Source organism: Hemicordylus capensis, chromosome 1 (genome assembly GCF_027244095.1).
Source record: "Hemicordylus capensis ecotype Gifberg chromosome 1, rHemCap1.1.pri, whole genome shotgun sequence".
Taxonomy (NCBI): Eukaryota; Metazoa; Chordata; class Lepidosauria; order Squamata; family Cordylidae; genus Hemicordylus; species Hemicordylus capensis.
Window position 1 is genome coordinate 434943559 of NC_069657.1, and position 26535 is coordinate 434970093.

General features: G+C 45.5%; 1 protein-coding gene across 3 annotated transcripts in view; it reads right to left on the minus strand.

Moving 5' to 3' along the window:
- Nucleotides 1-1035: 1035 nt before the first annotated feature.
- Nucleotides 1036-26535, minus strand: part of TMEM178A (transmembrane protein 178A) — a 35572-nt gene continuing 10072 nt past the window's right edge. The window contains exons 2-4 of one of the 3 annotated variants that reach the window (XM_053242908.1): nt 6053-6166; nt 4561-4698; nt 1036-2687 (exon numbers count right to left, since the gene is read on the minus strand). In XM_053242908.1, coding sequence (XP_053098883.1) covers nt 2446-2687; nt 4561-4698; nt 6053-6166 — 494 coding nt within the window. In that variant the 3' untranslated portion in view covers nt 1036-2445. The other 2 variants (XM_053242898.1, XM_053242917.1) reach the window with 2 other exon arrangements.

The window sequence follows — 26535 nt, forward strand, 5'->3', positions numbered from 1 at the left end:
TTTGTATTCGCATTTAACACATCAGAATCCTGATGTTCTTGGATTCAAGTAGAAGAAAATAAGGAAATAATTGATGTAGCTAAACAGAAAATATATTTTGTCTAAATAAAAGTCACTAGGTAAAATGTACCATCAAGTCAATTTCGACTCCTGGTGCCCACAGAGCTCTGTGGTTTTCTTTTGGTAGAATACAGGAGGGGTTTATCATTGCCTCCTCCCGTGCAGTATGAGATGATGCCTTTCAGCATCTTCCTATATTGCTGCTGCCCAATATAGTACCAGTGGGGATTTGAACTGGAAACCTTCTGCTTGTTAGTCAAGCATTTCCCCGCTGCGCCACTTAAGGTGAAGTCACTACTTAAGCCAATATTATGGAGAGTGTTCACATTACATAATAATAGCCATCCAAAGCAGGCTTACATAATATGAATATTCACCCATGGAATTCACTTTGATTTGACAGGATTTGGTAATGGCTTGCACTTTGTGGGTTAAAAAGGCAAAATGAATTATGGGAAATTACAATACAAAATATTTTTAGAAGCATTTTTGCAGGGTGGTAATGTGTCCCCGCACACTTCTCCTTGCTCAGACTTGATCATTTAGAAGCTCCCTAGCAGTAGCAGCACTCCTCTCTGACATCAGACTCCAGACGCACTGCTAGTGCAATGCTGCTAACAGTACTCCTTCCACATGAAAAGCTCCATGATTCCATCAGGCCAGTTCTTCAGGCAAAGTATTGTGCTGATGAGAGTTAATCCAGCGGCTGAGGAATTTACTTAGCTGCAGACATATATTCTTGTAGTGGAGATGACTGCAACAGAGTGAATAGCTGCGTGTGTCCCAGTGCGGAGTACATTTTTTGAAGACTGAAAACCTCACTGACTTAATCACCAAGAAGAGGAATATGTGTCTTGAATATGAGAGCATTCTTCAGCCATATGTTGGTAGGAACAGATAAATTAACAGCCTGCATAGGAATTCTATAAACATTTCTGTATCTGATGAAACATTTTCAAACATGTTAAGCAGGTCTGAGTTGAAAAGCTTATTTACTTTTTCTGCTTCATATAGGTAGTTTGATCTGAGAAATTATTAAAAAAAACAAACCTGAAACCAGTGTAACCATGTGACTGGAGACACATTTGCAGTCACATTTGCCTTTTACTTATGGTTGTGTTTTTGTTTCAAATTTACACCACTATTCAAGAAGAACCCATTTCCAATCACTCACTCAGAAATCTAACACTATTAACAGAAAGCGATGTTCTACCACTCATTTAGACAAAGAGGCTGGGGTTTTACAACATGTTACTTCCAACAATTCTACTAAGTATGTAATCCCTCATAAAATTAATCTCATTTATACATGGTATTTGGTTTCATATGAAATACAAAATGTATTTCAGGGAGGAATGTTGCTATCATATAGCAGGCAAATCAGTAGGGTTGGGTGTTTTTTTGTTTTGTTTTTTTAAACCAATAAAGGCATCAGCCAGTAGGATTCTATATGGCTCACTGATGGGTCCTGCTCCATTCTGGGAGCCCTACCCTCTGATTCCTTTCTCTGTAGTGCTTCTAACACCAATTGCCCCTCCATCCACTCATTATGTTAGAACAGTTTTATGGCTCTCCCTCAAGAGCTGAAGGAGGAAAGCACAGGGAAGGGCTATATTTCCCAGTATGCTTGCCTTCTAATGCTTGCCTTCTTAGGGGCTCAAGAGGCCTTGGTTTCCCTTAAGACCTCCCAGTGCTGAGCACAGCACTGCATGGTGGAAATGGCTGTCTCTGTATGATGCCAGGTGGGCTGTGCAGAATATCCAGCTTTTTGCTGAAACTTCACCAGCCCAATAAACAATTAGGGCCGATGGGGACCACCACTGGCACCTAGCCTTACTATGAAGAAGACTGCTTTAAGGAATCTCCCACTCACTACTGTTTGGTGACTACTAATGACCCTAGAAGAGAAGTTAAGACTTCTTTCACATTTTGTTTCTTTAAAAAGTCAAAATTCAAAGACTGATCCAAGATGATAAGGGGATTTTTGGCAGGGATGGTTGGTTTTTGTTGGTTGCTACCTTGTCTGCAAACCTCCACTAAAAAAAAAACAGCCCTAAATGTCAAACATAGTTTTCCTCTCCAAGCGGGAACGAACAGCCCCACCTCATTTATGACATGTGCATATACAATGTGCTGAATTGCCGTTGTTGGCTCCACAATAACTTTTGTCACCTGAAGGTTTTATTCCAGCCGCTCTGAAGGCAAAGAACTCCTCTTTGTTTTCCGACTAGTAAGACACAACGTTTGGCATTTAAGGGATCAGGGTTCTTGTGCTTAGAAATCCGACTTTAGCTCCCTTATAAATCCTTGAAGACTATTCTTCACGGGCCACCTCACAGGGGGAAAGAAGATTACCACCACCGCCCTCCCCCCCCCCATAAGCAGTCATACGGAAGAGTCTCTGCTAGCCTTGAGATGACTAATCTTTGTCCTGCTAATGAACTGATAAGTGGCACAAAGACATCCTGCTGCTACAATGAGTCCTAAGCTGCACCAAGCGCAGAATATAGACCAGCTGTATCCATGTTCAACGTCCTCAGGAAGACTGTAGATGAATTTGGGTAGGCGGTTTAAGTCATAGGAGACGCTTGCTGCGTAAGTGCAGAGGGAAATAGTGCAAAAGATGCCTGCAAACAAGACAAATCACAGCATCACGGCTAGCAAATTTATACCTCTTGGAAATATTAACAGCTCAAAATAGCTCAGGATAAATTATCTAGATACACACAAGTCTAAGGAATGACTGACAGTTTCAAAGAAGGGGGTGGGAAGCGAAGTTGCAGGTTTTAAGAATGACACAATGCATTCCAGACAGCCTGGCATCATAACTGTTTTGTGCAATTATTAGGTCCAATCAAAACACTCTTCTTGTAGGACAGAGATATGTACGGCTTCTAATGACAAGTTATTTTGGTCAAAATAAAATAACGGGCACAATGCAGCCCAGGACAAGACTTTTAAGCTCCATCTGGGGCATAGCGAGGTTCCTGGTGGCCAGGGGACAAAGTTAGGTAGGGGGCCACCAGCGCCGAAACCATGCCCCCTTCATCTGTGAGCCCCACCCATTAATAACCTCTGGGGGTGGGGGGCCTTGCCACCACTGCCGCGCCATTGCCCCCCACTGCTACTTCACATCTTCATCGCCAGGAGAGTGGCGGGTGGGCTTCTCCCGGGCTTCTCCCTGGCTTCCCCCCACTCCGGCCAGCATGCGGGATTTCCTTCTTCCAAACAGCGCTTCTGCACTGTCTGAGTATGGAGATCACGGCGTGCTGTGACGTCACGGCACGCGGCGGCCTCAATAAGCAAACAGTGCTAGTGCACTGTTCGGAGGAAGAGAAGCCCGCACGCCAGCCGGTAGTAGAGTGGGGCAAGGGTGTAGCTATAATTGAGCAGATGGCTTTGAAGAACCCCTCCCTATTTTCATCATCATCTCCCTCACTCTGAGGGGCCGCTGGGGAGATGCGCGGACACGGGCCCGCTCTCCCCTAGCTATACCCCTGGAGTGGGGGGAAGCCTGCCCTTCGCTGCTGCTCCCCTGGCGGCAAAGATGGGAAGCAGTGGCAAGCGTGGCGGGGCAGTGGGGGTGATGGCACAGCAGGGGCGACTCGTGGACAAAGGGGGACTGCCCTGGGGGCCCTTGAGGGGCTCTCAGACCATGTGGGTCCAGGTGCAATTGCCCCCACTTGTCCAATGGAAGCTACAGCCATGAGCTCCACTGATTTATTTGTTTGTTTGTTTGATTGATTTATATACTGCCATTACAAAATAGCTCACATGCTTTGTTGGGATTGTATCCAATATAATTCAGCCTGGGTACCCTAGTCCAGTTAAACAGTAAGCAAAGCTTTTCATTCATCAAAATACTAGGGGCCTCACATTAATCACAAGGGTGCTGAAATCCATGCAGTAAAATAAATTGCATACCCCTACCACTGAGGGTTAAATAATGTGCAGTGTGAAATTTGTGCTCCCTTTTTTTTGCTTTAATCAAAAGAGCAGCCATGCAGAGCAGGATCAAAATTTGGATCACGGTGCACAGAAAAGGCATATTTAAAGTACCCCCTTCTGAAGCTTAGTAGGGAAGCTTTCATAGGTGCCAATTGCGATCACTCCTCTTTGGTTGCAAAGGGATTAAATGGACTGACAGAGACACAGTATATACACATTTTTTTCCAGCGCCATCTCTCATCAAACAGGTTCTGCAAGCTTTGGAGAAAAACCTGCTAAAGCTGTTTATCAGAGGTAAAAGTGGGATGAGTGTACAGATGTGGTGGTCCCTCTTTCAAGCTCTTTGAAGAAAATAAAAACCAAAAACATATTGTTTGTCTCCAGATCAAGAAAGCACTGAAATTTATGAAGTATGTAACTGCTGGGCCTCATGTGGTAGAAAATGGGTTTAAGAGGGACTATATGAATTTTTTGATATCTTACAAGTTTGTGAAAGAGGGGTTTCTGCACAATGGGGCCCTATCCAGTTAACAGGCAGAGATGAAATGTTACCTGACATAAGGAAAAGAAGGCCAGCAACGTGCTGTGTGAGGCTCTCTTCCCAAAAGAAACTGACTGTTGTCACGATGCACCCGCAGAGAAGAACAGCTGCTGCCATCCCAAGAAAGCCTGCTGTGATTCTTCTGAGATCTTCTTCCACAAGTGAAAAAGGAGGAGGAGGGGGAAATTAAAGTAACACTACTTCAGCACAAGCCAAACCATTATATAAGAGGTCTGCACACACCCCACTGAGCAGGCTCAATGCTAAGTGCTTAAAGGTTTTAACCTTCAAAATCCTAAACAGTTTGAGGCCAGGATACTTTATGGACCACCTTTTCCCAGACAAACCTGCCAGGTGCTAAGATCCTACTCAGACTCAGAGGCCTTTCTTCAGGTATCTCTGCCTTCAGAGGTGAGGTGGGTAATGACCCAGGACAGGGCCTTCTCAGCTGTGGGGCCCTGACTCTGGAGCTTTCTGTTGGAAGTGAAGGACTTTGCGCTGTCTCATGTCTTAGTGACAGAGGGGGACAGATTATTGAGTCAGAGGGCTAGAGAGGTCAAGACATTGATCATCCCTTCTCTACTGCTCTGACACTATCCCTTTGGTATGTAGATTGCTACTCTTAGGGATGAACTTCCTGCCTGCCTGCCTGGCCACTTCCTCTTCCTTCCCCTCCCTTCCTTCTCTCTTGCAACATGCAAGCTCCTCTCTCCCTGCACCATGTGTGCAAAGATGAATCTATCTGAATCCAGCTAGCTAGCTAGATTAGAGATCCTATCTCTCCACTTTACTCTCTAGAATGGAGTTCACTAATAAAGACTCCTTATATTGATTTGAAACTATGAACTGGCTCCAAGTTATTTTACTCTCAGCATACATGTATGCCTGGGCAGATTCCGCTGTGTTGTGCCTCTGTGCACTCTACTATATTAGAAGGGTATCTCTTACCAGAGAGAATTCCCAACACTTTCTCCCCTGGAAGATTACTTAGGGCCAAGCATTAGCCTTTTCAGTACCAAATTAAGAACTTTTTATTTGCCCAGGCTTTTAAAATATGGGTTTTATAAGGCATCCTGGCAGGCCTGGCATCAGGGTCAACCAACTCAGGCATTGGCCAGGGGCTGAGAGTCATCGGAAGGGCCACAGCCAAGGCGGAGTCTGACCAGTGCTCAATTTCATGGAGTTAAAAAAAAAAAAGATGGCCTTCACCAAGAAGCACTCAGAGCCATTGCTACTGTCACCAAAGTAAGTCTCTACCAAATGAGTGGCAGCAGCCCAGAGAACTCCTTGGCAGCCATGTTGGTGGCTGCCATCTCCTTTTTGCCCATAATGCAATGCCTACATCATCACTGCCACCGTTAAAAGGCTGGATGACATGCAATGTTTCCTAATGTAGAGTGCAATATTATGTGGGCAACTTCCCAGCCACTACTATGGTGAATTGTAATGTTTAGCAGCACATTAGGAAGGCCACTTGTATAAGTGGGCCACACAATTACTTACGCAGCAGGTGCCATTCATCCTGCTGGATGGTCTTGGTTAAATTGAACGGGATATTCCGCAAGCGTGCGGGTGGAGAGAAGTGGTACTTGATTGCTGAGCATCTCTGAGCAATACCTTTACAGAAGGGGGAAAAAAATTTTAAATGGGCAATTAAAAAAAAAAAGTCTGAAAACACATCTCTTCGGCCAGGCTTTCTCGGCTTTTAAAAACTTGTTTTTAAATTGTTCTGACTATTTAATTGTTGTTTTATGATGTTTTTAATTGTTAATTATTGTTTTGTGCTTTTATAATTTTTGTTTTAATTATTAACTGATTTTAATGGTGTTTTAATGTAAACAGCCCTGAGCCCTTTGGAAGGGCCGTATAAAGGTTTTAATAATAAATAAATAAATAAGAGCAGAACAAGTCTAACAAGGTCCTTTTAACACGGATTGCGGGGAGGGCTCTTCAGCACTGAAAAGATAAGTAATCACCCGAGAAAGCCCTCCTAACCTCCAAAGGGACTGGAGAGAGTACACCACCACCACCACCACCACCACCACCCCCCCGCTTTCTGCAGTGAAAGGGGAGAGGTCCCCTCACTGTCAGATCCTTCAAAGGGGAGATGACTCAGTTCTGAGAGGTCAAGTCTCTCTCTCTCTCCAATGCCCGAGCTACATCCCACCCCCCATCCAGGCTGTCTCTAGCTTGTGCAGAGCCCAGGGTGAAATTAGTTTTGGGGACGCGGGAATTATGATGTATCTGGCTGTGGCGGTGGGGCAGGGTGCTGCAACACAGGAGCGCAACCGCACACTTGCAGGCAGCCCTGCTCCACCCTCCCACTTTAGGCCCCAGGGAAAGTGGGTGGGAAAACAGATAACTTCCAGCCCTGGGCAGCTGAGGGTTCAAACCTGCATGCAGCAGGTTCCAAGTTCCCTCCCTGGCTTCTCCAAGATAGGGCTGAGAGAAAGATTCCTGCCTGCAACCTTGGAGAAGCCGCTGCCAGTCTGGGAAAACAATACTGAGCTAGATGGACCAACGGTCTGACGCAGTATAAGGCAGCTTCCTATGTTCCAATGCTACTTTCTGCTGCCAGGATTCCCTCCCTGCTTGGGGGCAGCAGGCACAAACACACTTTATTCTCTCTCTCTCTCTGACTTGTAAGCATGTAACAGAAGAAAAGGAAGTAGCAAGAGAAGACTGTGAAGGATGGAGCATATGAAGGCTGGGAAGAGGAAAAATATAGACTAATGCTATCAATTTTGTCCCCAAAGGAAAGTCCATTTTTGGGTCATCTGACATCAGCAGTCGTGCAGGGATGCAGTCCTGAGACTTCCAGGGTCTCAGCAGGGATGCAAAGCCTTTGCTTTCTAAGTAGAACTAATATGCCGCTCTTGCTATCCCAACTATTTGTTACATAACTGAAACTTAGGCTACAATGGATTTTATTACCGTTCTTTTTGTCTTCTCTTACAAGGAGCATCCTCCACCAGGGGCGTAACTATAATAGGGCAAGAGGAGACAGGTGTCTGGAGGCCCACTGCCTTGGGTGGCCACCCAGAGGCAAGTTACATGACTGACTCCCCCAGTCGCACAACCGCCTGGGCTTCCTTCAGTTGTATTCATCCTCCGAAATTGATGTGAGTGTGAAGACCTGGAGCTACCAGAACAGTATGTCTTTCTCTAGTAACATTCAATGACTCGCATTGTCCACAATTCACAAAACCTTTTAAAAAATAATTTAGGATGATGTTCTATTGTGGCACATAGGTGTGTGTGTGTGTGTGTGAGAGAGAGAGAGAGAGAGAGAATACACACACACACAACTATGCTTTTTGTTACCATTATTCAACCTCATTTAAGATTTCTTTACATCGTGAACTGAGCTTCGGGGGGGGGGCATTTTAAAATCTTGTATCTGGGCCCACTCCAACCTTGCTACGTCCCTGTCCTCCACAGTGGCCAATAGCCAGGGATTATGGGGGTTGTAGGCCAACATCTGCAGGAGGGCCGAAGTTGATACATAATTGATCCATAAAAGCATGAGTTATCCACACAGAAGGTCCCAGATTCAATCCCTGGCTCCTCCAGTTAAAAATATCTCAGGTAGGCAAATGTGGAGAGATCCTTGTTTGTGCCCTTGGAGAGCCACTGCCAATCAGGGTAGACCAAAATAGGATCCTTCCCATTCAACAGACAAGAAGCAAGAAGGGACAGGGATTGTGTGGTGAAAGAGCACACCAAAGAAATCCACAATGACTAGGACATCTGTTATACAAATGGCTTACATTTTTTATAATTTTGGTTTTAAAAAGAGGCTGGCTGACATTATGAGGGAAATTATTGTAAGTAGTCTCATGAAATTAAAAGGATAATTGTCCTAAGGCATTGTCCTAACTTGTGCTTTTAATTTCAATGAGACTACTTCAGTAATTTTCCTCAGTAGGTCAGCCACTGCTTTTACTATTAAATATCTAATAATATCATGGAAGGCTGGAGGACAGAAATTTCAGTATTAAAATTACTTTAAAAGTATATTGCACTTCATTTTTGCAGAGAACATTTCACAAAACAATTTTTATTGGTATCAAAATCTTCTCATTGTTTTCTTCTTAGGCTTTGGGGAAATGGAGGAAGCAGGTATGTCGGCTGCCCCACCAACTAATTTTTATAGCCCTTCTCCTGGTCAATCAATAAGGGCTTTCCACTACTAGCACACAAGCCCCTGAAGGAATATGCAATATACCTTGCTCAAGTGGAAATTGCAGTTCATGTGTATATTCCCCCTCCACTCCCAGAGGTATTTGTAGTACAAGCAGCATAAATGCCTTCCGGAGTAGCTACTAGCATGGTATTACATGGTAATGCTTTGCTGTAGGTAGATGTTGCTTTAAAAACAGATATGGCCCTGCAGGGATTACCCCACTCCCTTTGCTTTGCTAGAAGATCATCTGGTTCATTTGCACAATGTGGAAATTGTGCAAATCTCTCTTTCTGCATCTAGCACCAGACAATCCTGTTTTTCAGTTCCATTTTGCATAATGCTGACATTGCTGAGCTCCATCAACTCTCTGTGAAGTCTTTGGGAGCCAACTGCTCAGTCGCCAGCACAACTGGGCCATCATCACCCCCTAAGAAGCTCAGTCGGACCTAAGAAAAGTGGACTTGCATCAAAGGGATAAAGCCTTAACATTCTTTGTTAGGCGCCAACTCTGGTGTAACTCCTCTGCACGGAAGGGGGAAAGCTTACTGAGTCAGAGAGATGAAAGGTCAGAGAATACTGGAATGTCTCAGAAAGGCAAACAAGCAAGCCTGGGGTTTTGGACATCAATACCAAGCACAAGCTGGAGGGTGGGGAGAGAGAGAGAGAGGAGGGCAGGGGTGAGAAGCAAGAAATGTTTTTGCTGTCATCACTGCACTTGTAAGACAAGAACAACAAGGAAAAAAGCACTATATGCAGTATGACACAAGGAAGGGAACTCAGGCTTGGGAGAGAGACAGCAAACTTTCAGATATTACTGTTTCGGGTCTTACGCTTGCTTTGTGGTATCTAAAGTGAATGCTTCCATCCCATCAACTAAGTAGGGCTTAAAAGCATTAAACAATTAATTAATCATCGGCTTAAAATGAAATGATGGTTGAAAGCTAAGCGAAAGTCCTCCACCAGGGTTCCTTCAGTCCCCTTGTAACACCCCCCAGAATCCAATTAATTTGCCATTAATCTGCTTCTGACCCTTTCCCATAAGCTGCAGCAGCTAAGAATGCCATGGCTGGAGAGGGTTCCTCATGGATGGGCTGGGACCTAGACTTATTTTCAAAGCATCCCTTACACCAGGGATAGGCTGGCAGACTTTAGGCTTATGGGATTTACATTCTTTTTAAAAACCCTGAGGTCCACCAACTGGAGCTAGGTGCAAAATATGGGGCCAAGCAGGCAAACGTGCACTTAGAATGAAGAAACAGGGTGCCGGCTCTGAGCACATGTCCAGTGCAGGAATTTAATTTCAGTACCAGAACTGAGCTCACAGTCATAGGAACTCTCCTGCTCTGTGGGGTGAGTTGTCCTGAGGCTGGACACAGCTCCCGTTTAGCTGATTCCCCAGGCCTCAGAATATGCAGGGAAAGGGGTTAAGTCAGCACTGGGACCTCTTTCTGCCCAGCTGTCTGGTGCTGAGCCTCTCCCCAAAGGACCTCAGCACACTCCTTCAGGCCAGCCTCCTCATCACTGGCCTGCCTCTCCCAAAATAACCCTGAGCAGGTCTGGCAGACCAGACTGTCCATGGAAGCACCCGCCCTTCCCTGGGTTTCCTGCCCTGTCACTTTCTCCTCCTGTGGCCTCATCTCCTCACTTGCCTCCCTGTCCCCTCCTTCCTTGCTGGCCTGGCCATGGCGCTGCTCCGTAGCGTGGTGTCATTCAGTCGCGCCTCTATTGCCAGCCCCCAGGGAGGAGGAAATTACTGTCCCTCTCTCTCCCTTGTGTCATGGCTGCCCAGTCCTGGAGAGGAGGGAGGACCCGCGCTGCTCTGACCCTGCTGGGTAAGATCTCTGCATCGGGCAATGCGGGGTGCCAATCCCACCCCAACACGGTTCATTTATTTTCACAGTCATCCTCAGACAGGCAGGACAGATAACTGGCACTGTTGTGGACAGTGCCCTTCTGGTGGATTACATCGAATCTGAAAGGCAATAAAGAGAGCTACCATTATAACACTGACGTTCCGGTCTTTAATTTTATGCATCCACAGTAACAGGGCGTGGACTGCCACTGACAGAAATGAATTATCGGCCAAATAAAGTTGTAGGACAGAAACAGCCCAATTAACAGCTAGTGCCTCTTTTTCCAGTGTAGAATACTGTAGTTCTGCCAGGTGTTGTTTTTGACTTATGTAGAAAATCAGATGCTCTTGACACTGTGTAGTTTGTGGCATGCATATATGTATAGCCCCCATGCCCGTTCCTGACATATCTATCTGAAAGATGAAGGGAATCCAGAAATCAGGGCTGAGGAAGGCCGGTTGTGAGATGAAGGCAGTTTTACGGTGTTCAAGCAACTCTTCACAGGCTGGTTCGCAGCAAAGGTGATTAGGGCATTATTTTAAATAGTTCCATCAGGGGACTAGCTACAGAGGTGAAATGTGGGATGGAGCAGTCATAATAGCCCATCAGGCATAGGAATCGTCGTAGCTGTTGCTTCACCTGGGGCCTGGGGAACTAGGCTACCAGATTTACTTTGTCAGGAAGGGGTTTCACCCATCTTCCTCCCATCAAATAATGTAGATATTTCAATTTGATTGTCGCTAAGAGGCTCTTCTTTGGGTTTATTTTTAGTCCTGCCTCTTGTAAGGATGCAAAGACAGTTTTTAGATGTTCCACATGTTCTGACCACGTCCAACTATGTATTATTATATCATTAAGACAGGCAAGAGTATACCCCTTACAGCTGGCGTAAGATGTGGTCCACTAATCTCTGAAAGGTGATGCAGACCAAAGGGCATCATGACAAACTGAAACAAGCCAGGGGTGGTGGTGCAAATGTGGCTTCTTCCCAATCTTGGAGTTGGAGAGGTACTTGCCAATAGCTCTTTGTTCGATCTAAGAATGAGAGAATCCCCACCTCCCCAAGTTGGCTAATGAGAATATTGGCCCCATGGCTTGGGGTATGCATAAAATTTGGAGATGCGATTTAACTCTCAGAAGCCTGTACAAAAACTAACTGCCCCATCTGGGTTAGGCACAAGCACTATTGGATCCTCCATTTGTCTTGGAAGGCTCAATTACCCCCAAGGCCAAGATTTCATCTACCTTTCTCTACTGCCACCCACCAATCACATAGTATTAGTCACTAAGCAATGTGGACCACCCCCCGGGTATTCTCTCTGTGGTGTGGAAGACGTCTCGGGTCTGCCCTGGCCGTGAAGAAAAAAGGCCTGGGAATTCCCATAGTGGGGCTTTTAACATGGCCACCCAAGAGTCAGGGATGGCACTGCCTGAGTGAAGTTCTACCGCCTCCAGCCTGTCCTGTACCCAGGAGAGTTCCCCCTCAGCTAACAGGGTGTCAGCATCCAGCAGTATATGGTCCACTTAACTGGTGGTTGGTCATTCATGTCCGCTTTTAGGTGATGTGTAGCTTTTTTATTGCACAAGCTCCTTGCCCACACTTTACATCATAGGTCCAGGATCTGATACACCAGTTGATATGTGGGCCCTGCCAGGGCCCCCTTGGGGTATTGGGAAATATGGCAGCCTTCACCATTACTTTATCCCCTGAAATACATGGGCTTTGGCCTTGTGGTCATCATATGCCTTCTGCTTTCCTTGTGCTCCCCTCACAATTGCTAATGCTGCTTGCTCTACGTGTTGTATCCAGCCCTGCAGTTGTAAAGGTAGGGCCGCTTCCAGTTTGACCCAACTTTGCTTCAACAGGGCAAGCAGACCCCAGGGCTTTCTTCCATAAAGGATCTTGAATGGGGCAAGACCATGGAGGCTTGTTGGGTTTCTTGCATGGCAAATAACACTGAATTTTAAAAAAAGGTCTCACTGTCCCAAATGATTGGTGGCAATCTTCTGTAGCACCACCTTTAAGATCTGACTAAAGTGCTCCACCAACTCATCTGTCTGCGGGTGGTATATCAATGTCAACTTCTGGCAGATGCGTAGGCTTTGACACAACTGCTTCACTATGTTTGAAACAAACGGAGTGCCGAGTGCCATTATCTGACACTAGATCCCTGCAAGCCCTACCTGTGTGAATAAGCTCATCAAAGTTCAAACCATGCCAGCTGTCCTCATATTCCGGAGAGGTAATACCTCAGGATATCTTGACATGTAGTCCAGAATCACCAACACATACTGTACCAGTGACAGCGAGCTATACGAGGTACCAGTCTGATAAAATCCATTCTGATGTGTTCAAAGGGAGTTGCTGTGTCAGGTATAGGAGCCAGAGGAGCCAGGACAGGTTTCTGGGCATTGGCCTGCTAACATTCTGGGCAGCATCAACAATATTCTCTTATCTTGGGGCAAATAGACGGCCAGAAAAAATACCACAAGGCCTGTAAAAACATTTTGTGGGAGCCTTGCTGGGCCACCCAAGGGGAATCATGTGCATTCTTCTAGATCTGTTCCCTGTTTAGTCGTGGTACAGCCAACTGAGCCACCACTCCATGTCCCTGGACATTTTGGCCAATTTGCCATAATACATCTCCCTGCACTTCCCAGCATGGTAGCTGGATTGCCTTTTGCTGTCCCTCCCATGACAGAAGCCTGATCCCAGAGGGATCAAAGAGAATCATCCTCTTTCTGGCCCCTTTGGAAATCAGGATCTACATGCTACTGCCCTCCTGGCGGAGCCTCTTCCTGGGATGGGCCCTTACTGGGAATGATAGGACTTCTAGGGATCCTAGTTTGGAAACCCCAGGTTACTTCAACATAAGTGCTTTGAGGATCCAGTGCAAGGCAGGGGTGGGCAGAAGGGAGGTCAGGATCTCCTGATGGATTTGCAGTAGATCTGCAAGGCCTTCTGACTCCCAGACTGACAACAGCAACAATTAAAAGGCTCCCCCATCCACCCAAATCAGGCTGCCGAAACAAAGGGTGTTTTATTTTGTTTTTTTGGTGGGGGGAGTAGATCTTTGTATGAAAGGAGGAGGAGAGCTGGTCTTGTGGCAGCCAGCATGGATTGTTCCCTTTGCTAGTGCCAGAGCCTGAGACATTAGAACTGGGCTTCAAAGTGAAAAGTTGTTTAGGAACCATTACATCAAAAACAAAAAACTGCAACATGTTCAATTATCTCCATTAGAACCAGCCACATGGATGAAGCAGATACAGCTGCACAAGCTGGCTGCTAGTGCCCGGAATGCATATCTCATTTGTCCAATAGTTGAGTTAAGCTTGGAGATATGTTGACTTACATCAGATGATGTTTTGGCTGTTCTTTTTCTGTCAAGACTCATTGGTCCAGCAAGCAAAATGGTATTTGGGATATTATCAGAGGAATGAGGTCATGACGAGGATGAGCATGAGAAACCCCAGCATCTATTGCAAGAAAGAGATCATCTTCTGCTCTATGGTAACTGGCTATAAATATTAAATGTTCTCCCTAGAGAAATAAGCATTGAAATGTCATAATGATTCTGCCAATTATGATCACGAAAGCACTTAAAGCAATATCTATTTTAACATTCTGCTGCTAATAGGGAAGCACATCCCCTGACTGAGGCTGGTATAAACACCATTTCTGTTTGTACAGCACAATTAAAACAATTTATAGCCTAATTCTCAAGACAATCTGGTGGGTACAAGTTTGCACTTTTGGAATCACTGTATTAAAACATTTAATGAAAGACAACTACTATTACTACTACCATAACAATTACTATTGCTTTTATCTATATATCGCTTTTCAACCAAAAAACCCCCATAAAACTTCTCAAAGCAGTTTAGAGGAGGAGGAGGTTTTCTACCCCCAAAGGGTTCACAATCTAAAAAGAAACACAAGGTAGATACTAGCAACAGCCATTGGAAGGAAGCTGTGCTGAAACTGAATAGAGCCAGTTGCTTTCCCCCTGCTTAATATAAAGAGAATCACCACTTTGAAAAGTAGCTCTTTGTCCAGATAGCAGGGATAAATACCTTTACCTTGTGGCTCAGCCACTATAAGTACATAAGAACAGCCCTGCTGGATCAGGCCCCGGAATATTTAGTCCAGCAATCTGTTTGACACAGTGACCCACCAGATGCCTCTGGGGAGCCCACAGGCAGGAGGTGAGGGCATGCCCTCTCTCTTGCTGTTGCTCCCCTGCAATTGGCATTTAGAGGCATTGTGCCTTGGAGGCAGGAGGTGGCCTATAGTCACCATACTAGTAGCCAGTGATAGACCTGTCCTCCATGATATACCACATGCAATGCAAAGGAAAAATTTGAAAGTGTAAAGCTTTTCTTAAAGAAGCCAATAAAAAACAAGGTGATACCAAAATATTTAGGTGGGACCCAAGCTGTGTTCCCTCTAACAGGGATTCCCAGATGTTGTTGACTACAACTCCCATAATCCCCAAGTAAAAGCCATTGCAGCTGGGGATTCTGGGAATTGCAGTCAACAACATCTGGGAATCCCTGTTACAGGGAACACTGGACCTAAGACAATGATGGGACAGAACCCAGACCTTTTATTAAGAAGACTTACCAAATTTTGGTAATCAATCTCTGAACTGGCCTTTGTGCTCTATGGCCGCACTTCCATCCTCGTTGGGTCAAAACTATCCATATTGGCACCCCCCATGTCCTACTGATGGGTTCCACCTCACCATCTGGGAATCACTGGAATTGCATAGAGTACATGACTGGTGGTGTAAAATTCTCATTGGGCCCTGGGATGACTCATTGGTCCTTGCACACCCAGGCCCAATAACGACAAGACATGTGTAACTGGATAAACTAGAGCCAGTATTGTTAATTAATATTACAATAACCTGTAACTAGGAAATAATTTGAGGGCAGGTACTGCCTCTATGGGTCAGCCTCATAAGGAGGACTGCCCAAAACAGGGCAAAAGACTGGGTGTTAATTAAGCCCAGGCCAGGTCTGGACATCATAAAAGCCATGAGGTGTTAACCTTGCTGAGGGGAGGCCAACCAGCCCCACCCACCCAGGCTGCAAAACTCTGAGTGGTGGATGCCAGCCAGTCTCCGAGTAGGGGCAGATCCCAGCCCAAGGGCCATAAAACCTACAAGGGCTGTTCATCGACTTGCCTACTCGCCCTAAATGGTCCTCCAGGCAGACACCGATCAAGACAACCTACATCAACCTGCACTCACCGGCAAAGTGACTAAACATTCAAAATGACAACCCTACAAATAACTTCAGTGAGAAGTAGGTGAAAAAAGGCCACACCAGAGCCAATAAGGTGTGACCCGAAAAATTCCTACTTGGCCCCAAAAGGTGACTGGACAACCTTCACTGAAATGGGATGGGAAGGAAGGGTGCTTTGTCCAGAACAACGAAGGGAGGACGGAATAGGAGCTGGCTGCTTATGTGGCCACTCCTTCGCTCCCACTGGAAGGCCTGAGACAGGTGCCGCAGGAGCCAAAATGGCAGCCCCTGTGTCTGCCTCAAGAGCTGGGAGCACAACCCCACACCCGTACAAGCCGCATATGGTGATGGGGAGCGGCATTTCAGCAGAGGACTTTATTGCAACTATTTTTCATGGGTTTCTGCACCAAAAAGAAGAGAAATTGAGTCCACATGCAGCAGTTGTTACACGTTTCTTTTTTTGTACACACGTTCCTCAGCTTGTTTTAATTGTGTTGTTAACAGTTTTTAACATTTCAAATTTTAAATTGTTGTAATGTTTTAATCTTTGTATCTGTTGTTTTTATTGTTTTGTTATAACCACCTAGAGACTTGCATTTTGGGCGGTATACAAATGTTAAATAAATAAATGTTGCTATTGTCTGTCCGCACTAGGATGTGGAATGTTGTCAGCTAACATAAGAACAGCCCTGCTGGATGGGCCCAAGGCCCCATCTAGTCCAACATCCTGTTTCGCGCAGTGGCCCACCAGATGCCACTGGAAGCCTACAGGCAGGAATTAAGGGCATGCCCTCTCTCCTGCTGTTACTCCCCTGCAACTGATACTCAGAGGCATCCTGCTTTTGAGACTGGAGGTGGCCCTCCATCAGGGGCATATCTAGGGTGGGGCAGGCAGAGCATGTGCCCCCGGCACCACTTGAAGGGGGGCACCATTTTTTTAAAAATTCAAATGGCCGCTGAAAACAAAATGGCCACCATGCATGCTCAAATGGCCTCTGGGAGGCCCTAGGCCATGCCAGGCATTGCAGAGGCCATTTGAGCATGCACAGCAGCCATTTTGTTTTTTGTTTTTCGAAAAAAATATTTTAAAAAGTGGCCACAGCACATGCTCAAATGGTACCTGCGAGGCTCTAGAGGCCAGCGGGGAGAGGGGGAACCTTTGCAGATCTCCCACGGCCTTTAGGAAGCCCCCCCAAAGGGGCTACAGATAAAAAATTTTAAAAAATAATATGTCACTGTACACATATTCAGATTGGCACTATGTACAGAGAATCAGGGCTTGTGAATACTGAGCTGAAGCTTATGAGCTAGGATTCTATTCATTTGCTCTTACTTTGCTTCTTGTGATAAGTGAGTTAAATGTGATGTCTTAATAATATGGCTATTAATGGTGAGTTTGTCTTTGAATCAGTGTGAAATCCTTAGTATTAAGGCACACTGGGAGTTTCTTGTTGTCTTTCTCTCACTTTAACTGTCTTTCTGAAAAACTAGAATATATTCCAAGCAGTGACACAGTTTACTCTGCATATCCTTTAATTATTTTCAGAGTATCTTGGAAAAGTCAAATTTTCCATTTATTTTTAAAACTTATGTAATAGTGATGCTAGGGTTAGGGTTAGGGTAATAACTTATGTAATAATGATGCTAATTCTCTACAATGCATAGTAGAGAATTAGACAGGCACTTCTGTTTAGTTTTCCAAGTACACCTCCACATTGTATTTGAGTATTTCATGAGCCCCAGCATACTGAAATTTGTAGTTTTCCAGCATTTTTTGGTCTGGCTACGTCCACTGCTAAATAGTTTTTTAAATACTGAAAGAGTAACGAGCTTGACATATTTTTCAGCTGATATTATGGTAAAGTTATCTGAAAGATGGGTGTCAGATGTTTGGACAGGGGGCGCAATTTCAGTGCTTGCCGTAGGCGCTATTTTCCCTAGATAAGCCTCTGCCTCCATTGATAGACCTCTGCTCCATGAAGTTATCCAAACCCCTCTTAAAGTCATCCAGGTTGTTGGCTGCCACCACATCTCGTGGCAGAGAATTTCACAAGTTGATTATGCATTGTGTGAAAAAATACTTCCGGTTGCTGGTCCTAAATTTCCTGGCAATCAATTTTATGGGATGACCTAGTGTTGTGTGAGAGGGAGAAGAATTTCTCTCTATCTACTTTCTCTACACCATGCATGATTTTAGAGACCTCTATCATGTCTCCCCGCAGTCGTCATTTTTCTAAACTAAAAAGCGCCAGGTGTTGTAACCTTGCCTCATAAGAAAGGTGCTCTACGCCCCGATCATCTCTTCTGCAGCTTTTCCAGTTCTACAATGTCCTTTTTTAGATGTGGTGATCAGAATTGTATGCAGTACTCCAGGTGTGGCTGCACCATACTTTTGTATAAGGGCATTATAATATTAGCCGTTTTATTTCCAACCTCCTTCCTAATGATCCCTAGCATGGAATTGGCCTTTTTCACAGCTTCCGCACATTGAATCAACACTTTCAATGAGCTGTCCACCACGACCACAAGATCCCTCTCCTGGTCAGTCATCGACAGCTCAGATCCCATAAATGTATACTTGAAGTTGGGGTTTTTTGTCCCAATGTGCATCACTTTACACTTGTCAACACTGAAGCGCATTTGTCACTTTGTCACCCACTCCCCCAGTTTGGATTGATCCTTTTGGAGCTGCTCACAATCCGTTTTGGATTTTACTACCCGAAATAGTTTGGTATCGTCTGCAAATATGGCCACCTCGCTGCTTACCCCTACTTCTAGATCATTTATGAATAAATTAAAAAGCACTGGGTACCCCACTTCTTACTTCCCTCCATTGTGAAAACTCTCCATTTATACCTACCCTCTGTTTCCTGTCTTTCAACCAGTTAGCAATCCACATATGTACTTGTCCCTTTATCCCATAACTGCTAAGTTTTCTCAGGATTCTTTGATGAGGAACTTTGTCAAAAGCTTTTTGGAAGTCCAGGTATACTATGTCAACTGGATCACCTTGATCCACACACTTGTTGACACTCTTAAAGAACTCGAACAGGTTCGTGAGGCAAGATTTACCTTTGCAGAAGCCATGCAGGTTCTCTCCCAGCAGGGCCTGTTCTTCTATGTGCTTTACAATTTTATCCTTGAGGATGCTTTCCATCAATTTGCCTAGAATGGACGTTAAGCTATCCGGCCTGTAATTTCCCGGATCACCCCTGGATCCCTTTTTGAAAATCGGTGTTACATTTGAACTTTGCAGTCCTCCAGTAAAGATCCTGATTGCAGGGATAAGTTATATATTTTAGCAAAGAGGTCAGCAATTTCACATTTGAGTTCTTTGAGGATGGATGCTGTCCAGCCCTGGCCATTTGCTAGTTTTCAGTTTTTCCAGACAGTTTAGAACATCATCTCCTGTCACTGCTATCTGACTCAGTTCTTTAGCCTACATCCCTAAAAAGCCTGTATCAGGAACAGGTATATGCTCAGTATCCTCTGCTGTTAAGATGGACGCAAAGAACTCATTGAGCTTCTCTGCAACCTCCATATCCTCCTTAATAATCTCTTTCACTCCCTCATTATCCAACGTTCCAACCACCTCCCTGGCAGTTTTCTTGCATCTGATGTATTTAAAGAACTTTTTGTTATTTCCCTTGATGCTTTTGGCTAAATGTTTCTCAAACTCTCTTTTTGCCTCCCTTATTGTCACCCTGCATTTCTTTTGCCAGAGTTTGTGTTCCTTTCTGTTCTCCTCATTTGGGCAGGCCTTCCAATTTCGGAAGGAAGTCTTCTTCCTTTTTATGGCTTCTTTGACTTTAACTGTTATCCATGCTGGCATCCTCCTGCACTTAGTGGTACCTTTCCTCCTTTTGGGTATACAATCTAATTGGGCTTCTAGTATTGTGGTTTTGAGTAAACTCCATGCACTCTGGAGCGAAGTGACTCTCCTGATTTTCCCTTTCAGTTTACTTTTCACCATACTCCTCATTTTGGAGAAGTTTCCTCTTCTGAAATTCAAAGAAATTAGACTTCTTTGGTGATTCTCTCCCCACATGTATGCTGAATTTGATCGCACTATGGTCACTGTTTCCTAAAAGGTCGATGATACTGACATCACGCACCAGGTCCTGGGTGCCACTCAGGATTAAGTCCAAGGTCACCTTCTCTCTGGTTGGTTCCAAGACCAACTGTTCTAGGGCACAGTCATTTAACGTATCTAGAAATCTGACCTCTCTATCATTACCTGATTGTTACCCAGTCTATGTGTGGGTAATTGAAGTCACCCATTATTATAGCCCTGCCTCTCCTTGAAGCCTCCCTGATTTCCTTCTGCAACTACTAGTCACTGTCAGCATTTTGATCCGGAGGGCGATAGCACGTCCCCAGTAGCACATTTCCTTTCAGGCTTTGTATTGTCACCCACAGGGTTTCTGTGGAGGACTCTGGTCCACCTAGGTTTTCTACCTTGTTAGATTCTATCCCTTCTTTAATATACAGTGCTACTCCACCTCCAAGGTGCTCATCCCTGTCCTATCTATAGAGTTTATATACAGGGATAACAGTGTCACTAGTTCTCACTGTTCTACCAGGTTTCTGTTATGCCCACTATATCTATTTCTGTGTTAGCAGCCAAGCACTCCAGCTCACCCATTTTGGCTTGGAGGCTTTTGGCATATAAGCACCTATATGCTGAATTTCTTCCCTGGTGTCTGCTATCTTTCTTTTGATTCTTTGACCAGCTGGCACAGCCTTCTGTCTGCTCTTTATGTGCTTCTGCTCTGTCCCCTTCTGTTTTATCTGAATCCTCTGCACCCTTGCACTTTAAGAGATGGCATTTGCTGAACCAGATACTGTCCAGCTCCCGTCGGCTATTCCCCAGGTGTCATTTGGTTACCTGTCCTTGTTCTATCACTGTCCTCACAAAATCTGCTTGTTTGCTTTTTCAAAATTTAAATTCTGTTGTCATGCACTTCCGGTTTATCACACTTTTGCAGCATTCTACCCCCACTTTTGCTGAGACTCTTGTGGGAGAAAAAAACAAAAATGTCTCCTGTTCTCTGGCATGCTCCTGATCCTTAATTAGCCACTTTCTGAAAGTGATTTGGCTGCAAATCCAATGCACATTCTCCTTGCAGTAAACCCCACAGAACATAGTGGAATTTACTTCCAAATAAATATGCACAGACTGTGCTGTTGAAACCATCTGTTTTCTCCTTTTAAAAATATTTATACAGCTATTATGTTTTGCTTTGGTCATAGATTATAATGGGATGCCACTAAAATGCTTATATCTTTTTGGTTCTTATTAAAATAGTATGAAAATTGCAGGTGTGGCAGACCCTTGTAAGGCCATTATACTACCCAAATTTCAGGCAGATAGGTGTGAGTATTTCTAAACACACACACTGTAAAGATTTGAGGTTTAACATTTTTTCTATTCAAATCACCTCAACTGGAGAAGCTGGGATGGAAAACATGTTTTTTTAAAAAAGAAAACCATTTCTGATGAGCATTCAAACAGATATACAACCTTGTCCTAAAACTCATGATTCTCCTCTTCCGTCAACTCTTGGAAGTCCCATTAACAGCAGTGAGGCTTACATCTGAGTAAACATGAATGGTAGTCAGGGGAGGAGCCACCATTGCACGGGGGTGGTTCAAAGAACCGGGCCGCCACGCTCACGGGGCTGCACCTTGCTCTCCAACCATGCACCCTGCATCTGATGTCAGACACAGGGGGCGTGGCAGGGGGCATGGCCACATTAGCCACATTAGCGGAAGGGGCCGCACGCCCCATCTGCAAGTAAACTTCGGCCGGTGCCACATTCGCAGCACAGCCAGGAGCGCCTCTCCCTGCTTGCAAAAGCAGAGAGACATGTTCCTGGCCAGGCCAGGAAGCCTTTCAAAAATGGAGCTGCACAGATTCCCCATAGCAATCAGTGTTCATTAGAGGGAGCTACTGTGTGGAAGGGTTCATTGTTTGCATTACGGGAACCCGTGCTACATTAAACTAGTCTTTCATATGCCACTTGGCAACTGAGTGCAGCTCCCAAGGAGGGGTATGGCCACCATTGAGCAAGTGGGGGAAATACATCCCCAGGCCACCAGTACTTGGGGGCCACCTGAGAGCTCTTGCTTCCCTAGATCGGGGTCTTTGCATCCTCTGCATCAGAAATCCCTTTTCTTGCCACCTCATCTGTTCGACTCCCAGTGGAGCCGCTAGTGTCTGTTCATAGGAACATAGGAAACTGCCATATACTGAGTCAGACCATTGGTCTATCTAGCTCAGTATTGTCTTCACAGACTGGCAGCGGCTTCTCCAAGGTTGCAAGCAGGAATCTCTGTCAGCCCTATCTTGGAGAAACCAGGGAGGGAACTTGAAACCTTCTGCTCTTCCCAGGGGAAGATATTCCGAGGGGAATATCTTGCAGTGCTCACACATCAAGTCTCCCATTCATATGCAACCAAGGCAGACCCTGCTTAGCTATGGGGACAAGTCATGCTTGCTACCACAAGACCAGCTCCTTATTATTATTGTGGCCACACCCCTCCCAGGCTTCTATCCAATCACAGCAGTAGGATTCTCCTCCCACATCTTGCACATGTGTCTCTTCCTTTGGTCCCAGCAAGGAAGGACTGGAGCAGCAAGGGTTTTGAGCCTTTCTGTGGTAGAAACAAAGCAGGGCCTGGACTGTCTTTGCCCGTTGGGAGCTGCCTCTCTGAGAGTCCCCAGTTCCTCACCCAGAGCTTCCTCCTAGAAGTTTTCAGGACTGCTTCTGGTGATTTGTTTTTCACCTCGGAAGGGAAACAGGAGGCAGGAGGGCTGTGAGTCACTCAGTGGAAGCAGGGGAGGGGGAGAGACAGATTAAAAGTGGGGCTGGAAATGCAAAACACTGTGTTGTAGAAGCATTTAGATGCATTGTTCTGTAACTGTTCCCCTGGAATACACTTCTTCCTCACCCCACTTTCCACTGAGTTAATTCACAGCCTCCTTCCCACCTCCTATTTGCATTCAGAGGGTAAAAATAATGGCCAGTCCTGAAACTCCACTCACTTCCCTATTCTGTAATCAGCTAGGAGAGAGACGAGAGCTCACGGCAGCTCTGGGAGAAGAACTGGGGGCTTGGTATGGCTTGGAAGGGTATTTGGGGGAGGAAGGCTTTGGAGAAGACCTAGGAACTCTATCTGGCTTTTCCATCTTCACTTTTTCCCCTCTTCCCCACCCCTTCTTATATCAGTTTTATATCAGGGCACTAAGGGGAGAAGGAAGCTGGGTTGTTGCTTTGGCAGGGGTGTTGCTGCAACACATCCCCCCACTCCTTTGCTTTGGCTTCCCTTTGCACATTTCTCTCTCCCTCCTCTTACCTCTCCCTCAGCAGGGATGAGTGGCTTTTGTTTTCGAAACAGCAAAGGTATTTGGGATTGGGGAGATAGTTTTGAGGCAAAAAGAGGATGTTTGTCAGCACTTCATTGTGGTGGTCTTTGCTAAAGAAGGAAAAGAATCAAACTTTCTTCCCTCCCTCCTGGCTGCTGTGCACTGAATTTGCTAAAGAAGCTGCATTTTACGTACAGGCTGGTCTGGTGCTTGGTGCTATTACTCAGAAGTCTGGCTTAAGTAGCCTGTTGGGAGCTTGCAGGGGGATTGAAATTCCCTTTTTGAGAGTGAGGGAACTTGCTTACTAAAATTCCCTTTTGCGCGGTGAGTGGTAACTTGCTTACTACTATTAAGTTCTACTTGCAAACCAGGGATACATCCATACACTAATCAATTCAAAATCCATGGTTATTCTCCAATCATTCAAGCAGGCACGGCAGTGTGAGTACATAATATTCAAAGCATAATATATGTGCATAATTTTAAAAAGGCATTTTTACTGTGAAATGTCATTGATAAGGATTGTATTTCTTTTGTAGCACACCTGTGAGACTGTGGTATCCAGGGAGATAGCTAGAATCCTACAAGGAGTGGGACAAATGCTTCTCGGCCCGTGGAGGGGGGGGGCTGATTGAGCAAAAACTCGCTCTTTGCTCTCCCCCTCTGAAGAAGAGGGCAGGGGGTAGGGGCCCATCTTCACTTTCTGTCCCTGGGCCCCTCCAACCTTGCTACGCCTCTGCTCCCATTACAGCTAGTGCAGAGACACTCTTATCCCTGGACTTCCAGGGGGATGTCCAGGGCCTCCTCATCCCCTGCCCCCCCCCAAATCCTCTTTAGTCTGTCCTGGGGTAATGTGGTTCCCATGCCACACAGCTGGCCCACACTGTGGTGCCAGTGGCCAAGCATGATTGTGACCTGTGCCCGGAAGCTGAGCGTGACCTCTGCTTTAGAGACGGAGTGGGGAAAGAAATATGTGGGATGGGAAATACAGTGGTCCCTCGACTTACAAACTACTCGACATAAGTATTTTTCGAGTTACAAACGGCAGTTTTAGATCCGGTTTTAGATGCGGTTTTTTCGACTTACAAATTTTTAGATGGGGTTTCCTCGACTTACAAATTTTTAGATGGGGTTTCCTCGACTTACGAATTTTACATGTGGTTTCCTTGACTTGCCTGCCTGTTTACTGCCTGTTTATTCTTGAAAAGAAATGTTCCTGTGCAGTTTGCAAGCCTTACTGGGGGTCTGGGTCTTTTTTCTAGGCTCCGGAACGCATTAATCCGTTCCCAATGCATTCCTATGGGAAACCGCTTTTCGACTTACGAATTTTTCGACTTACAAATGTGCATTCGGAACGGATTAATTTCATAAGTAGAGGGACCACTGTATGTTATGTCCCATGTTGAAATGTTTCTGCTATTACATATTTGCATAAATAGACCTGTTTTATATTCTTACATTCTTGTGTGACTGTGTTGAGACTCTTCAGTTGCTGTTTGTGCCCTAAAGAACATACATGATATAAATACTGTGTGCGTAAGGGGATGATGCTTAACTTGCAGGGACGGGGCCTCCAAAGGCCTTAAGGTCCAGGCTCCAAAATTACCTGGGTGCATCTCTGAGCTAGTGCAATGCAGTGGCTAGGACCCTGGTTAGCAGCTAGTGGGTTGCCACCTAGTAGAAGGGAACTACTAGCAGATGCTGTTGTCATAGCTGTTGCAACTCCCTCTGCATAACTGTTTTGCCTTTCGGTTGATGCCCTGTCCAGGCACTGCCATGGTCTTTCCTGCAACAAGACCCCAGACCTTGGACAGCTTCCAGGGCAATCTGCCAGGACCATACATCAGAGCAGACCAGCAAACTCAGAGCTGAGTGTTGCTGCCACTAAAGAGAAAGTTGCCCCAACCATTTTCCTCAGTGAACTGCTGGGTTTTATAGCCTGCTGCTCAGGCTGGGTGACTTGGCCCTGCCCCTTACAGGGGCAAGCTTTGATCTTTAAAAGGGTCTTGCCCAATTTTGCAGGCACCTGCGCTGATGGCACTGGGGAGCTTTAATCACGGCCGAGAGGTCATCAGAAGATTCCTCTGAACTGGAGAATGCTGGCAGGGTTGCAATCCTTGAGTCTGGATTCGGGTGGGGATGCAGACTGGGGTTCTTCTGGTGTGACAATTCTCAATGGCAGGAGACCGCCAGGTGCCCAGGTTGGTGGCACCTCCCAATATAACTCCTCTCTCAGACTCTCTCCCCAACCCCTACTTGGGGTGGGGTGGGGGGGCTCCAGGAGCCATGGCTGTGACAGTTGATAACCGGGGAGGGGGATTGGTATTACTAAGGGGGAAGGATTTAGTCCTGGGGTTTTGTTGACTCCTTGACCAGCGGTCCCTCTAATTTTTTTCATCTCTGTGCGGGATGAGTTTTGTTCTGGGCAGCAGTATCAAGGCAGTGTGTCCGCACCTGCATTCAGAATGGGGCCTTCCTGATTCAACCTGAGCAGGATCTAAAATGAACTGAGCAGACATCCAAAAACTTGTGAGTACGTGCATGTGCGTACGCCTTAGAGGGAACAGTGTCCTTGACTAGTGAGTTGAGTTGGATGCAGGAAACCCAGATTAAAATGTCACCAAAAATATTTAGTTATACTGTAGTGAAATATATTTTGTGTGTTTCCCCCTCTCCTTGTGATCTAGCAAGCAGCCCACTATTCTAACTGCCTGACCACTTTGCAAACCCTTATTCCATTTCCAAATCTTGGCTGTCCTACAGAGACAGAGACCTTATTTTTCTAGAGAGTAGCTGGGCTTGAAAGCAGAAAGTCACACTCTAGAGTGGAGAAGCAGATGATGCAAATGCCTACTGACGAGCCTTTCTATTTCTTCCTGGAGGGAAAGAGAGAGCATTATTAATGGGGTACATGTGTCTTTTTCAGTAAACTGGAGTCACAGTGGGTTTATTAGACAACAAGCACAGATGCTTGCATGAAGAAACTAAACAGGGAAATTTGGGAGCCCCAAGAACAGGCACAGGATAGTAAGATTACAACCCAGATGGAGAAGTGAAACTGAGGACTATGGCGTACATTTATATACTGCTCTTCAACCAAAGTTCTCAAAGCGGTTTACACAGAAAAATAAATAATACATAAATAAGATGGTCCCCTGTCCCGAAAGGGCTCACTATCTAAAAAGAAATATAAGAAAGATACCAGGGACAGCCACTGGAGGGAGGCTGTGCTGGGGTTGGATAGGGCCAGTTGCTCTCCCCCGGCTAAATATAAGAGAATCACCACTTTAAAAGGTGTCTCTTTGCTCAGCAGGAGGAAGAGGCTAAC